Raw genomic sequence first — 16,735 nt, 5'->3', positions numbered from 1 at the left:
CCCATACTGTACAATGACAGAAGAGTTAGCTACAGCACATAGTTTGGAACCAAACCAGGAACAGGGTGTTATGTTGTGTGTATCCTATAGAGCGGAAGAACCTCATTGTCTGGAGGTTGTGAAAAACCTGACAGGCCTGTGGGGCAGCAGTGTGCAACACCAGCCTCATCCAACGTCACCAGCCAATCACCTCAGCCCCGCCCTGAGCCAGTATCTGGACTCCACCACCACACCGATATTCTTTGACCTCCAGAAACTGGGCCTGACCTCTGATCTCATGGAGGTGCCTGAGGAGATGCTGTTTATGGAGGTGTGGGACCTCGGTGAGGGCGCAGGGGACCAGCGCTATAAGGCCAAGTGGGAAATTAGCGGGACGAACGGCATTGTGCTAGACGAGGGCACCTGGCTGCAGAACGATGACAACTGGTGAAACCACACATGAAAGACTATCCTGTTAGGTGAACAATTATCTTCATCTTACGATTCATAAGTGTGTGAATACATTAAAAGACTATTCTTGCATTCCTTCTCTTCTTCAATCCCTCCAACATGCATTACAAAAAGAGCAAAACGTAGATCTGGTAAGCAGACGTGGAGAAAGAAATGTGACAGGTGCAGGTATAGGATGACTATATCTGAGCTATACTCTCACTCTGTGCCGACATGCTGTTTGCATGTCATTAACCACATTTTCCATTTTCCAGAGCCCAGCTCTAGCACAGATTAGCAACATTTCACAATTGAAATCACTAGTATTTGTCTGTTTATTCTAGATATGCCTGATGTGTGTGACAAGGCAGATTTTTTTGAAGAGCGGTGAGGCGAGGTTAACAGTGGGAAGTCTGTCAGAGGGGTGTGAAATGACTTCAGGGATAGAAGAGGGCTAACTAAATAGAACACTAAAATGTAAATTCACAAAAGAAAAACCCATCTGTAGAAAAAATAGAAAACTTATATGAATCAGGTACATATTTATTGAGGCAATTTTAAATAGAAAGTTCAAGTTGAGACACTTGAAATAATGCTGAAGGCATTTCATGTACAAACACAAGAAAAACAACATAGCATGAAGGAAACTTAGATATTTACAACATAAAAAAGGAAAAAAAAAAAAATTTGGCATGAATGTCTGTTTCACCATGTAATCAGACTTAAAAAAAAGCCCAACATTGACTAAATAAATAGGTACACATCAATTACCAGGAGATTGGGTATAGTGGTTATCAATAAACGGCCAAAACGTAAATTAAATAGCTTTAACAAATGGTTCAAACAATTGGCATCCATTGCATGTTGAAAATCAAAAGCCCTTTATATTAAAATAGAGAAAATGACCTGGCTGCCACCATTGAAGAGCTAAATCATAACACTACACCCAAGTGGTAGTAGAAGACAAGAATTTTGCTCATAAGACCAAGAGCACTGTCGTGATTTGCTAACAGTCTCTGTACATCAGTGGTCAAACAAATGTATCCATTACAATGAGCACCATGAAGATTAAAATAGAGGCGAAATGTGTAAACAAAAATGTATGGAAGCATTAAAAAACCTCTTACTAAGGAAACTGACAAATCCCAATGGATTTCGACAATACATTTCATTTGTCATTTTGAGTTCCCTTTACATTAGTTGCCGTAGTCCTTTAGAAGAGTTTCGGCAGCTGTCGAAGTCTACTTAGGTCCAAGAAATTTCCCATTGACCCTTCTGGTTGAGGACACTCCCTCTGCATTTCTCCTAAAGATGGCCGCCATTTGGCGCCATTCTCTTTCTCCAGACTGTGTTTGGCGCCGCGGGCCAAAAGCTGCATTTTAGGACGCAAGTCTCTGAGTAGCTGACTTTGAGAGTCTGCATGCAGCGCCTGGGGGTTGACAGGGTCGGAGTGGGGCAACTCGTTGGTGATGTTCTTCAGAACCCTCACTCTTTGCCCTTCTTGTTCCTGTTGAACATGGAACTGTACAGTGTATCCCATCTCCGATTGCTCCTCCTCACTCCCGCTCCCCTCCTCTATCAGCCCGTACCTCTTCATGTACTTGCGGGTGGCAAAGGACATGTTATTCGGAGACAGAATACTGCTCAGTCCCATGGCGCTCTTCTCCGTTGGGGGGTTCTCTGAGAGCAGTGTGCAGGGGCTGAGCCTGGGAAGGGCCTTGGGGGGCTGTTGCCCTCCCCCTACAGAGAGTCTGGAGAGCTGCTGGTCGCTCAGGTATCGGAGGGCGATGGCGTTGGCCTCCAGGCTGAGATCCACGCTGCCGCCCCACATGCTGGTCGCGGTCGACTCTGGGAGGGTCAGCCTGCTGATGACCGCCTCCGGGTTGATGCCGGCCAGGGTACTGGGGAGAAGGAAACGGGAGCTGCATTTACAATCAAAGCTACAGGAACACCTTCTGCATAAGGGAATGATGTCGAACTTACATGAGAATGAGCCAGAAAGTAGGAGAATCGGCCATTGTAATAGCCCCTATTGTAATGTTAGAATGGCTGTAACCATAATCAAGGATGGAAAAAGTACCCAATTGTCATACTTGAGTAAAAGATAACTAAATAGAAAATGACAAGTAAAAGTCACCCAGTAAAATACTACTTGAGTGAAAGTTGAAGTACTTAGTTGTAAATATACTTAAGTATCAAAAGTAAATGTAATTGCTAAAATATAATTATCAAAAGTTTTAAAAAAAATTCAAATTCCTTACATTAGGCAAACCAGATGGGGCCATTTTCTTGTTTAACATTTTTTTTCTTTACAGAAAGCCAGGAGCACACTCAGACATAATTCACAAACGAAGCAGGTGTTTAGTGAGCCGCCAGGGATTCTCTCAATAATTGAAAACCATTTTCCTGTCCTGCCAAGCGTTCAAAATGTAACAGTGTAGCGTAAAAAAAAAATCTATTATTTTCTTTAGGAATGCAAACTGGACAGTTTTATCTCAATCTTCATTCAAAGACTCAATCATGGACACTCTTACTGACAGTTGTGGCTACTTTGTGTGATGTATTGTTTTCTCTACCGTCTTTGCCTTTGTGCCGTTGTCTGTGCCCAATAATGTTTGTACCACGTTGTGCTGCAGCCATGCGTTGCTACCATGCTGTGTTGTCATATTCTGCTGCCTTGCCATGTTGTCGTCTGTCTCTATGTAGTGTTGTGGAGTCTGTTGTGTCCTATACTTTATTCATATTTAATCCCAGCTCCCGTCCCCGCAGGAGGCCTTTTGGCAGGTCATCATTGTAAATAAGAATGTTCTTAACTGGCCTAGTTAAATAAAATAAATAATTAGTAAAGTAAAAATTGCCAAAACATATATACACCAAAGTACATATACACCAAAAAACAACTTAAGTTGTATTTGAAAGTATTTTTACTTAAGTACTTTACACCACTGATAATAACAGGTCCATGTTCCGTGTCTGAAACTTCCTTCCCAGTCCTACTGCTAGGTGGCACTATTGTTACACCATAAGACTACTACATCTATGACCGATGTGCAAAGATAGTCAAGTAAACCTGAAACGTCAAGGCAAACATACCTGGCACTCTCGACAGAGCTGCGCCTGGCCTTGCCCCCGGGGTCAGCAGAGTCCAGGTCCACGTTGACCCCGAGCTGCTGCAGCTGGCGCAGCGTGGCGTGCAGCACCTGGTCCCTTCCTTTTGGCTGCTCCCCTCCTTTGGGCTCCGGCCTCCGGGAGCTGACGGGAACAGGGCTAGGGGACGACTGCTGGGACTGACAGTGGGACACTTGTCTAGGGGACAAGCTGTGGCTCTCCCGCCGTGGGTACGAGGTCCTTTGGTCTTCTTCCTCGTCGACCTCCTCGTTCACTGATCCCTGGAGGCGGCTGTTCACTTGGCCCTGTGGAAGGATGAAGAACGTCAGATCTTTATTGGTAAAAGCGCTTCTCGTACGTTTCATTCCAAGCGACAGATAGTCAAAAAAGTGATCTCACAGGATGGAGGCTGGCCACATAACATGTTGGATTAAGCGTTTCACTGCAATACTGGATTCTGTTGAAACATTGCCCCAAAATAAAGCAAACCAGAATGAAAGCCGGTGCAAATACAAACACAGACTAATCACTTGGGGCCGTGCTCATAAGCGTTTCATGGAGAAAGAGCCTATAAAGATGACTCTTACCAGTAGATCCTGATAAAACCGCTGATCGTCCATCGCCCTGGACTCCTCACTCTTGGTGTCGTCTCTCTGTGGAGACTGGGACTGGTAGTACATGCTGGCACTCTCCCCCAACACTGGACTCTGGAAAGAACAGTCTCCAAATGCTGACTGAGTCCTGCAGGAAATGCACAATAAACACAATGCGGTTCATACTCCACTAAAAATTAAATTCACTGAAATGGCCACAAGGTGGCACTAGTGTTCAGGTGGTGAGCCGTCACAGTTGGTGGGATCACACGTCTGATGCCAGTTGTGAGGGCTCACCCTATCGTGGATATTTTCACATCGCCCATGTTGTTCGTGGCTGGGTTTCAGATTGAAACTCTCTATTCCTTTCAATCATTAAAGCCTCATTCTTGTGAAATGAAGGGAGTAAAATTGTGTCAACTCCTCTTTCAGAGTTCTTGGTGGTGAACTACGACCATTACTTGCATTCTTCCAGTCAATTCAAATTGAGGGCTGGGCCAATGTTAAAAAAAAGAAGAAAAAAAGCGCTCAGTTTGAAATGCAGCCAACCGTTTGCTTACCTCTGGTGCGTTGACTGATTGGCTGGTGAGCCTGGCACCCGTCGCCCCCGGACCCCGCTCTCTTCTTCCGAGCCACCTATGTGCCTGCTGTGGGTAAGGTTGGCACTGCCAGAGCTCCGACTAGAGGAGGCCCTGCTGCCATCAGGAGCACCAGGCCCTTTGTGCCACTCTGGCAGTGGGCACTCCTCGTCATCGCGAGCGGGGGCATCGACTGGGACGCCCCAGAACAGACTGGCACCTGAAGAGGAGGGAAGAGATGAAGTTAGTTGACTAAGGGTGTGTTCGTAAATTCACTCTGGCTCTCTCGTCTGAGTGTGAGTGCGAGTGTGCCAGAGGGCAGAATATTGAATTTACGAGCGCGCAACACCGGCTGAATATTACCGGGGTCAGTAAATGTTGGTAAAAAAAGCGCAATTCAATCGTTGCCAGCAGCAGTTAGTCACTAACGCTCTAGATAACCATTTTACTTGCCCTAGCAGAGCTGGTTAGAGTGAGTTTCTCTCCTTTGTGTCTGGAAGCAGCTAGCCAACATTAGCCAGTTAGCTTGGGTGCCATTGTGAGGAACGCTCGGATCAACCCTACTCCTCGGCCAGAGCGTCCAGTGGGCGCACCGAACGCGAAACACTGAATTTACGAACGGACAATCTGACAACACTGAATTTACAAACGCCCAGGACGCACACCAGAGTGAATTTACAAACACACCCTATATGGTATAGTAAACAAACAAAAAAACTCCAAAACAGTTATATGACAAAATAGTAATCATAGGTGTATTGATACTGGGTCGTCCAAATTCACTTTTTCTATTCAGGAGACTTGGAGAGAAAAGAAAAGGCCATGTTCTCAGCAGATCTCAAAATGAACCATAAGTGAGAAATACGATTTCCAGTGTTTCTGGAGACTAGAGCGTCACACAGTCTCACAACAACGAGTGACAGACGTTGTATTGGATCAAAAATGCAGTAGATAGACAAACTATGACTATCCACCATGTATAAGCAGTGATGAATGACTCTAGTACCTGTGCCTACAGCAATGCTAACACTTCTCTTGGTCTGTTGTCCAGGGGAGGTCTGTGTCTGGATGACTGCCTGCTCAGTGGATGGAGATGAGCTCCCCCTTTTCCCTTGGGCCTCAAGTAGCTTCTGGATCTGAAATCAACAGGTTAAGAAAGATTGAGAACACCTGTTCTAAAGCTTTAAGATCGTGTCATTTGATGCAGTGTCTGATATCCAATGACACTGTGGAGAAGCTGACCTGGGCCTGCAGTAACTTGAGCTGCCGGTCTTGGTCCACCAGGATTCTATAGGCGTCAGATGCTAGGAGGTTCATAGGCCCGTCCAGGGGAGAAAGAGAGGGGGTTGCCTGGGCCTGGCAACACTGGTGCTGACAGGCGGGGGCTTGAAGCTCCAAACGGCCCCTGGGAGAGCAGGGCCCCTGAGAGGGGAAGTGGTGTGTGGTGGGGGGGCCACCGGTGAGGCACGCTGGGCTGTAGTGAAGGTTTGTTTGGCGAGAGGTGGGGGGGTTACTTTCAGAGTTGGCGCAGAAGTGCCCACCCGGGGTCCCTGAGGCCCCCTGCCAGTGGTTGGGGTGGTACAAGGGGGTATGGTCATGTTGTTGGAAGGAGCAGCACCCGCAAGGCTGGTTCAAGTTGGGATTGGGGGTGCTGTGGAAGTGCTTGGGATGGACTGGGGGCTGTTGGTGAGCGGGCATGAGGGCTGGGGGGGGACCAGGGCTGTGCCTGGGGATGGGTTGTGGCGAGTTTCCGACAGGGGAGGCCCCTCTGTGAGAGGGGCGACCTGGGGTTTGGTGGAACTGCCTGGCCTGATGGACTGATCCGTTAGGAGAGGAGTCAGTCTTTGGAGAGGAGGAGGACGAAGTAGAGGCAGACGACCTCTTCCCAAACTGCGGAGGGGCTGATTTCCTGCTGGAGGAGGGGGGCCAGAGTGGTGGTGGCTGCTGCCCGGGGGTGAGGGAAGCTCTTCTGCTGCCTTTGCCCTGGGAGGCCATGGCAGGGGTCAGGGGCCTTCTAATGGGTGGGGGGCCCCCGAGGATGGTGGGACCCTGGTCTGGGGGTCTGGCAGCCCAGGGGTGGAGCTGGTGGGAGGGAGGGGCACTTCCTCTGTGCTGCAGAGCTGGGAGGGGAGGATGAGGGCGACCCATGGTCTTTCCATCCAGGAAACTGCCGTCCATCACTAGAGAGAGCTCCGGCACAGAGGGGTGGACCTGCTTGGTCTGAAACAAAAAGGTATAACATTTACAAACCCTAAAGTATAAATAGACTATGCTTCAAATGACAAATAGAGCAACCTCCTCTGGTTACAGCATAGATACAGCATTCCAAAGAGAGGAAAAGGAAGAAAAATAAGGAGACAGACACCAAGAGACAGAGAGAGAGAACTGACCTGCTGGGTGAGAGGGTGTGGGTTTGGGGAGGGCCTGGGGGAGAGGTCCTCATCCTCCACTCCAGAGTCATGGTCGCTGATTGACAGCCTGTCCTGCGGAGAGGCTGCCACTGACGCAGGGCTGAGCGAGAGAAGAGGACAGACAGTCAAACACTGGTGAGCCCATTGTCTAATCAAACACACAGCAATTCCTGTGAAGTCATAAAATCCTGTTAGAGGATCGTTCTCATGAGTTTAGTTAGTAGTTAATAACAAAAGACTAATGATTGTCACCCAACACACAGACAAAAAGCCACCACACACACTGAGACGGCATCAAGTCCCAATCCACTGCTCCAGTCGAGGTAATATTGTTACAGCAGACGCTTGAGAGAAAAGCTTGTATACCTTGTTAAGGAGACACGGGACACCAGTTCCCTGAAGAACTCAGCCTCACGGTTCTGGGTCTCCGCACTGAGCTCAAACTTCAGAGTACGGCCCTCGGACATCTCTACATTCTGCACAGACAAGGAACAAAAGAAACTCAAGTCTCATTTTGACGTGGATTATTCACCTTGTATAAATTATGTAGTCGCCATCCTTAACACCTGCCAGCTTAACCCGGAAGCCAGCTGCACCAACGTGTCGGAGGAACCATCGTTCAACTGGCGACAGCCTGCAGGCACCCGGCCCTCCACAAGGAGTCGCTTGGGCGCGATGAGCCAAATAAAGGCCCCCTGTCCAAACCCTCCCCCAACCCGTACGTACGATGGCGGGCCAATTGTGCGCCGTCCTATGAGAGTTCCTGCCACGGCCGGTTGTGGCACGGCCCAGGAATGATCCCAGGTCTGTGGTAACGCTTCTAGCATTGCCTTAGACCGCTGCGCCACTCAGGAGGCCCATAAATTACTATTGTTGTAATAGTGGGTAAAGGCCACTAGAGGGCTTTTCATACTACAAAGCTGAGCCAAAACAAGCTGAACTGCACCGACCTCCTTATGTATCGACAATAGTTGTTAGAACCATGTTGGTAAGCTCAATGTGAAAGGGAAATGTCCGAGCATGGTTCAGGTTGGAGCGATAGAGTGAGTCAGGCATAAGTGTGCCTACCTGGTAGAGAGTGAGTGACTCGGTGCTGGTGAGCAGTTGAAAGGTCATGTCCTGCTGCTGCCCACAGCAAGGCTGAACCTGGTAGAACTCCGGCTCCCTGTGGGTCACTGAGTACAGCACCACAAGGAACGCACCGCCCTCAGACATCACCCTGGAACACAACAATAAATCAGGGGTGTGTTCATTAAAACATTCTGAAGCGAGAAGGTTGCCCAACTGAACCAATAAGAACACTGATTGATGTAACGGTGTGAAAATGTGTTACGTTGCAGATAGAAATCTCATGAATAGAGCTGTCTGACAAATCCCTATTCTACACATGTACAGTGCATTCAGAAAGTATTCAGACCCCTTGACTTTTTCCACATTTTGTTACATTACAGCCTTATTCTAAAATGGATTACATTGATGGGGGGGGGGGAATATACACACACAATACCCGATAACGACAAAGCAAAAGCAAGTTTAGAATTGTTTGCAAATGTATAAAAACACAGACATCACATTTCATAAGTATTCAGACCCTTTACAGAGTACCTTACTGAAGCCCCTTTGGCAGAGATTACAGCCTCGAGTCTCCTTGGGTATGACACTACAAGCTTGGCACACTCGTATTTGGAGAGTTTCTCCCATTCTTCTCTGCAGATCCTCTCAAGCTGTTCGGTTGGATGGGGAGCATTGCTGCACAGCTGTTTTCAGGTCTCTCCAGAGGTGTTTGATCGGGTTCAAGTCCGGACTCTGGCTGGACCATTGACGGACATTCAGAGACTTGTCCCAAAGCCACTCCTGCGTGATCTTGGCTGTGTGCTTAGGGTCGTTGTCCTGTTGGAAAGTGAACCTTCACCTCAGTCGGAGGACCTGAGCGCTCTGGAGCAGGTTTTCATCCAGGATCTTTCTGTAGTTCACTCCGTTCATCTTTTCCCTCAATCCCGAATAGTCTCCCAATCCCTGCCGCTGAAAAACATCTCCACAGCATGATGCTGCCACCATGCTTCACCATAGGGATGGGGTCAGGTTTCCTCCAGCTGAGACGCTTGGCATTCAGGCCAAAGAGATCAATCTTGGTTTCATCAGACCAGAGAATCTGGTTTCTCTTAGAGTAATTTAGGTGCCTTTAGGCAAACTCCAAGCAGGCTGTTGTGTATTTTACTGAGGAGTGGCTTCCGTCTGGACTCTACCATAAAGGCCTGATTGGTAGAGTGCTGCAGAAATGGTTGTCCTTCTGGAAGGTTCTCCCATCTCCACAGAGGAACAGTGGAGCTCTTTCAGAGTGACTATAGTGTTCTTGGTCACCTCCCTGACCAAGGCCCTTCTCTCCCGATTGCTCAATTTTGCCGGGCAGCCAGCTCTAGGAAGAGTCTTGTGCCTCAACACAATCCTGTCTCGGAGCTCTACGGACAATTCCTTGGATAAGGTATCCATTATTTATTTGTAATAAATTTGTCATTATGGGGAATTGTGTGTAGATTGATGAGTAAAGAAAATTATATAATCCATTTTAGAATAAGGCTGTAATGTAACAAAATGTGGAAAATGTCAAGGGGTCTGAAAACTTCGACTGCACTGTACAGCTAAAGCTCACCTTCATGAATAAGCACCGATGGACTAAAAATATTTCATGATTTGGTAAAAAAAACAAAAAACATCTTAAGCATAGAAACCATAATTCATAAACATTAATAATAATTTAGAAACACTTGAAATAATTTATTCATGCTTATTCATGAACGTTATTACAAAGTGCCTTGCCTGCAGGCCCACATCAGTTGTGCTTCAACCAACGTCTGTGTTCGTTGCTGAATGTTTGGGATAACAACAATAAAACAGTTGGCTACAGCACAGAGTATGGAGCCAGACTACCTTCAGCCAAGTGGGAAATGACAGTCGGGGTGCTATTTGCAATATGTGAACAGATGGGCATCCCACTCACTTGTCATGGAGGGAGGAGCTGAACAGGTACCTCAGACACCACGCCCACACCTGGGGGTTGTAGATGTGGGTGACCCCACTCAACCATCTGCCACAGACAACACCACAAGCACATCAACCAAACTGTACACTACTGCTAATGAGGTGGCGCACACACACACACACACACACACACACACACACACACGCCCCCCAACAGCTTGAGTACTATAAGGAAGGATAAATCCTTTTGTGGATCAGATTATCTCCAATGAATGGAGTCCCCCCAAGCCCGCACATCCAAAATAATAACATATGTTGGCCGAAAAATATAATGTTAATGGAGGGCATTCTCACACTCCGACCAGTGGAAGAGTGTAGGCCTTCGGGTCAGACTCCAGTAGCAGCAGCAGTTTCCGGGTTTGATCCATGGTCAGAAAGCTGAACAAAATGTAGACCAGAGGCATTAATTAATAACACAGCGATAAAAATAAATTATTGGCATGACTTGTTTAATATGTTATTCCATGTTATGGCCTTAATCCTTACCCTTGTTTGCGGCTGGCGCTGCTGTGTAGCGGCTGGGTGAGGCTGGCCGTGCTGCTCAGGTTTCTGGCCAAGGCGGTGGGGATGATGGGCACAGGCCGGACGGGCACAGCGTCCAGCGTGTTGCCGGGGCGGTGGCGGCCCAGCGCAGGCAGAAGCCCAGGCTGTCACCTTGTTGGAAGCAGCTGAGGTGGGCTCGTAGGGCCAGCAGCTTAGACAGGTCCAAGGACTCCCGGCTGCTGCAGCAGTGCTGGAGCATCTGAACAGGTAGGGTGGGAGGGGGGGGGAGGATGGTGACATGGTTTTGGGCTGTTTAAGTTGAGCACATTCCACGGTCGCAGTTCCAGGGCACTGGATTAAAGGTTTCCCCTGGCGGCACTGGTGCCACTAACCTTTTCAGTTATATTGGTGGCACCAGCCCATGATTTGGTTGCATAAAAAAAATATATATATTTGGTGGCACCACAGAATAGGAAAATGAGTAGTGATCTTATAAAGTCATACACAAAGCTTTATTAAAAAGTGTAATAGATTACTGAGATGCTAGAAGTAATAACTTATTTATTGAATACAATGTCCAAACAGGAACGCACCATTCAAGATATTTTGATATGCAACCTAATCCAGTGATTGTCAACCAAATTCATGTCAATTAGGCTAATATTGTTGTACTTTACTGTCAAAAATAGGGCTACAGAATATAGGTTTTTGTTCAATAGAGGCGAATTTGCCTTCATCTTTATGTGCACAGATATTAAATAGAGGCCTAATTAAATTGATGCCAATTCACCAGCTGCGGAAGTGGGACCTCAAAACACATTAGCTAGTTAGCTAATTTTAACGTGGGTCGTTCGAGCCCTGAATACTGATATGAGCCATATATCACGGTATGACGCAAAACTACTTGTTGTAATTACTAGGGCTGACCCCATTTAGTCGACTGGTCGATTGTTTGGTCGATATGCTGTTTTTCGACAAAGATTTCTTTAGCCGAGCATTTAGCTAAACAATTAGAATCATGGTGTACAAGACACCGGTCTGATTCGCACATGGGGATGGCACAGTCCATCACTAAAACATGTGCTACTGAAATTGTACATGGTTATACTACATAAGAACACTAATCAAAATTATATTTTAATAACAAATGCACTTTCTCCCGCGTTGGATCCTGGTCTCTGTCCACAGTTCTGAAACATCAGCACATTGTTGAAATGCCGCTTTTTTCTAGACCATGTTGCTATGTGCATAATAGCAAAGTTACCCAGCATATTGGTGTTGAGAACAATGTGGCAGAGGCAGCAGTGGCGTTAGGAGATGAGAAAACAGCTCTTGCTTTAATTGTCTAAGAATAGCAAGGAGAGAGGAAACCAACTTAAATACACTGAACAAAAATATAAAAACGCAACATGTAAAGGGTTGGGCCCATGTTTCATGAGCTGAAATAAAAGATCCCAGAAATTGTCCATCTATTCCTCGTAGGGTAAGTTGAATAACCCTGCACTGGAGTATCTTTTCAATAGAATGGATCATCTGTGGAATAATGCACTTCACGGTTGGACCAAAACATGGCTTTATCTGCCCAAAAAAATAGGTTGTTTTCATTGAGGTGACCAGGTAGAAAGTGCAGCTTGCACCAATTTGACCAATTAAAAGCTAAACGTGACTAAATGGTCACCGTCTGGAGCCCTGGGTTCAGTAATTAGCAACACCTGTTGCTGACAGGTTGCAATAACTGCCAACTTAGGAATAGAGGGAGTATGCTCCTTCTGTTATCCAGGCAACAGAAGAGGTGGGCCATCTCGTTAGGCGGTTAGGAGGGTGGGTTGAAATTAACCTACAGTTGGGACCAATGTAAATTCCAGTTAGAAAACATAGCATTGTAAGAAAATACGGTAACAAGTGGTTAGAGCGTTGGGCCAGTAACCGAAAGGTTGCTAGATTGAATCCCAGAGCTGACAAGGTAAAAATCTGTCCTTCTGCCCCTGAACAAGGCAGTTAACCCACTAGGCCGTCATTGTAAATAAGAATTTTGTTCTTAACTGACTTGCCTAGTTAAATAAAGGTTAAAGTTGTTTTTAAGTGTATGGTTATTGCTCATATTCTGGTAAGCATAACCTTCATTTCATAACATCCTCATAAAACTTCATCATACTATTCACACAATACATAGTTGCACAGTGTTATATGAGTGATAAGAGGACATTTACTTTCAGTGCAGACATTAACATATTCATGTTACCTTAAAAGAGATGTGGAAGACTTCTGCCGAGTGAACCATGGTGTCTGTAGCAGAGACCCCCTGTGTGTCCAGCACACAGGGCACCAGGACATCCCCGGGCATCAGGGCAGTGGGCACCTTTCCAGAGGAGCCAGGCTGCCCCCGGCCTGGGTCGAACCGGTCCAGTGTCAAAGTCACACCCTCTTCATCTTGGAGAAAGAGTGGAGAGAGAACAGAGGGGCAGTTTAAATATAAAATAGTCAAACTTAAAGAGTACTTACTTAGCAAGCATATCCAAGCAATCATCATGAGTATAAAATAATTATTTTCCATCTAAAAACGTGTTTGCTCTTTTCTCGCTCTCATTTTTTCAATATTTGTCATGAAAAAAATAATACTTCTCACCAGAATCCACAGCAATAGTCCCCAGCAAGTAACAGCTGAACTCAGGCTTGTTACTCTGTCGAGCATGGCGGTGGGCCAAGCGAAGAGTTTTCTCCACAAGAAGTAGCCGGGGATTTCTGTTCAATAGAAAACAGGTTTTCAAGTAGTGAAGGCAGAACATGACCAAATAACAATCACAGGTTGTGTTTCAATAGTCTCCCTCGTATCCTTTCTTTCAACTGAACTGATTGGAGAGAATTAAGCAGATGACAGCAAGCCTGACATATTGCTTACATCCGGCCAAGATTTCTCAAATCAGTACAGACGATGGGCTGGAGATGAGAAAGCCACTGTGTACTACTGTGCTGCATCCTAAGTAGTCACTGTCAAAGAGAACCCAGTAGACTACCTGTAATAGGAGAGGTGGAGGCTAACCACATCCCCATTAGGTGTGGGGTCCCATAGGGCTACTTTGGATTTGGGGAAGGTGAGGGCAGCAAGCGCATTCTCTGGTGACCTGTGGTATGGTTAACAATGTCAACTACTGTCAGACAAACTTTCCAGTGCGACATGTAATTGTATTGGCATTATTAGGAAATAAATGAGAAATGTACCAGGTTTGACATATGCAAAGGAAACATGTACATACCTTGTTGCCATCTTCAGATTATCTGGTTTGTAAACATTGTCCAAGACGTGAGATGGCAAGCCTTTCAAATTCACCTGAACACTCGTCTGTGGACAGGAAAGGCGTTGTTCTGTCAACAAGAACTGGCTATGACTCTGAGACAAACACTTTGACATCGTTATGTCAAGGCCAAACACCGGGTAAAATCTAAATGTGTGTGCATGACACCATGCACATTTTCAAGCAATTCACTGACACCAAAATACTAGCTGGCAACGTAACATTAGCTAACTACTGCAGTTAGATAGTTAAAAGGACTTTAGCCACCTGTCAAGTTTAGAAAATGGCACAGCTAGCTAACGTTGCTGTAACTACCTAGCTAACGTTAGCTCAAACACCCCGTTACCTATGTCAGTCCAATTTGTGACCATAGCACATACAGTAATATTCTTCACCAAACGTAGCCAGTTAACGAACTAGCGATCTTATGGGTTGGCGTGCCACCGAGTCGTTATGGCTGTCTGAAATGTTCGGAGAACTGTCTTCAAGCCGCTGTCCCTCAACTAAGACTTCCTCGACGACAACATCAAAGCAGTCATATCCGCGGTAAATCCGCACTTTCTCGGTCTTGTTTCGTTAATTTGTTTTTTTTACTTCACCTGGCAGCGACCTTGCGTCGCATCGAATGAATCCCTTTCCGCATTGCTAGCTAAACGCAGAACACAAACGTCCTTTGCGATAAATCAAACGTAATTGATTATGGCGCTGTTTCCAGGTTCCAATGGCGGGGCATGAAATCCAGCCAATAGAAAGCTCCGTTTCATGGCTGCCATGGCTCCAATCAGAGGAACTGACAATATCACCCGCTCAGCCCATCCAGTCCTTTTATCGTAATGGCGATGCAGTACATGAGTCTTGTTGAGGTTGCAAAGAATATGAAATGGCGATAATGCTATATGCTACACCGTACATCAAGTCTTGCAACGATGAGCTACGTTTTTGATACTGACAGCCATTTGAATTAAACAAAAACAAAAACACAAGGGGGCGCCATTATACCAGGTTCTACAGTAATACACACAGGCATTTTGCTATGCCACAGACATCCCATCGTTATTGACAGAAGCACGGCAGGCAAACAAAATTACTATGCCACGTCAAATCAACCACAAACATCAGTATCATTTTCAAACCAAATCTTTCACACGGATGCTTTTAATTTGTAGATAGTACCAGTCACAGAAGGGCTTTTCCAACATGACCACCATTCACAGATGCACAGTGATGCTCCATCCCGCTTAAAAGGTTGTCATGATGGTATTCAGGAAAGACCAATGTAATATTGACTTTGCACAAGAGCTTGGTCTGACAGAATTTAGGCTATTACAGAATTGGCCGTAAGTAATCCTGCTCCCCTGTACACCCAAACATCAGCTGGGATCAGCAAGGGGTTTGACATGACATCATCACACATTTGACTCAGTAGAACTCATTTTGACCCTGATAGAAATAATCTCTAGTCCGTCCATGCCTCATTCACTCATGCTGGCTGAGACCAATGGGTTCCAGGTTGAAGTGATTGCAACAGCGTCTAGCCAATGGCTTGTCGTCATGGATTCATTTTGCCCTAATCCATTTCAGTTCAGAGGAGATTAACAATCCAAACCAATTGTTGATATGCAGAGAGAGACTGTGTGACAGAGAGCGGGGGACAGGAAGGAGTACCGTAAGAAATTTCACACGTGAAGATGATTGAGGTACCCCATTCTGTTTAGTGAGATATTTGGGGAATTTAGACAGTCATGGAGCCTGAGGATTTGAACCTGCATCTCATCAGGGAAATCAGCACACTGAAGAAATGCATAAATAGGTAACTTCTCACTTTTTCACATTATTAACTGGATGTACAGTATGTATTGTCTCATCCTTTTTTATAACTATTTTATATTTCACTTTGATATTTTTGTCTAGAATTTGGCCTAAATTTCTCAGTGAGTATAAAGAGTATAGTTGACGATTGTTGGGATCCAGAACACCTGTTGTCATCAATGTGTAATGAAAAAGTAAGGATTTGAGAGGTCAGGTTTGTAACAATGTAAAGGGATCCTAGATCTGTGCTCAGGGTCAATCACTTCTTCAGTCTTGATGAAAAGCTCCGATATCAGAGCATCCTCGACTGTCTACTCCCATAGGCATTTTAAGGCTGTCAGATGCATACAGTTATGTCTGGCTAGCAAGGCTTTTAATATCATCTCTGCAAGGCACTGCAATTCCCGCTTTTCCTTGAAACCCCCACAATCTGAAAAGCAGTGTTTCAACATGACAGCTTCAGACACCGTTGACTACTTTTTCTCTGGCTAAACTGGACTATTTCTCCAGCCCACTGGCAGAAATGAGCTCATAGTCTTGCGTTACTCAGAGAACCCTGTCAACTCAGGAAATACAGGCATAAACTGTTGCTTTAAAAAAATACTGAGATAGTCGCCATTACACTACCAGTCCGGTACTCAGACAGACAGTGTGTAAACAAACACCAGACACACATGTTGGCTTTATCCCAAGGTTGAGATTCGTCTTTGGGCCATACTTACAGTACTTATGAGGTATAGACATAGTCCTGGGCCAATTCATGGTGGTCCTAGATGTGTATGTTACAAATGGGAGTTACAGCACAATAGAGGTCTTGTTCAAAAGGAGGAAGGGGTGGATTGAGCAAATCACATTTCAGCTCTGAAAATAGGGTAACTTATTTGGGGGGGGGAAGGAGAGACATTTTTCATTCGGCTGTGAGTTTGTGATTACATTCCTCAGTTTCCGAGCTTGACTTTCTCAGGTCTGGGTACTTGGATCTAGCTTGGCTG

The 16,735-nt window shown here is 45.8% G+C and overlaps 1 protein-coding gene across 1 annotated transcript; it reads right to left on the bottom strand.

The window, feature by feature from the left end:
* Positions 1-965: 965 nt before the first annotated feature.
* Positions 966-14,649, bottom strand: stil (STIL centriolar assembly protein). Its single transcript, XM_064934816.1, is given in 18 exon segments — positions 966-2,330; positions 3,523-3,842; positions 4,125-4,278; positions 4,691-4,928; positions 5,715-5,844; positions 5,951-6,928; positions 7,099-7,219; positions 7,486-7,595; positions 8,188-8,338; positions 10,118-10,204; positions 10,453-10,536; positions 10,645-10,771; positions 10,774-10,900; positions 12,884-13,071; positions 13,268-13,383; positions 13,656-13,763; positions 13,896-13,981; positions 14,281-14,649. Coding segments are annotated over 17 exon segments (3,738 nt in total). The 5' UTR covers positions 13,907-13,981; positions 14,281-14,649; the 3' UTR covers positions 966-1,642.
* Between the last annotated feature and the right edge of the window lie 2,086 nt (positions 14,650-16,735).

The sequence above is a fragment of the Oncorhynchus masou genome, chromosome 24 (genome assembly GCF_036934945.1).
Source record: "Oncorhynchus masou masou isolate Uvic2021 chromosome 24, UVic_Omas_1.1, whole genome shotgun sequence".
In the NCBI taxonomy this organism is placed as follows: Eukaryota; Metazoa; Chordata; class Actinopteri; order Salmoniformes; family Salmonidae; genus Oncorhynchus; species Oncorhynchus masou.
The sequence above is the reverse complement of the archived record's forward strand: the minus strand, read 5'-3'. Positions and strand labels throughout refer to the sequence as shown.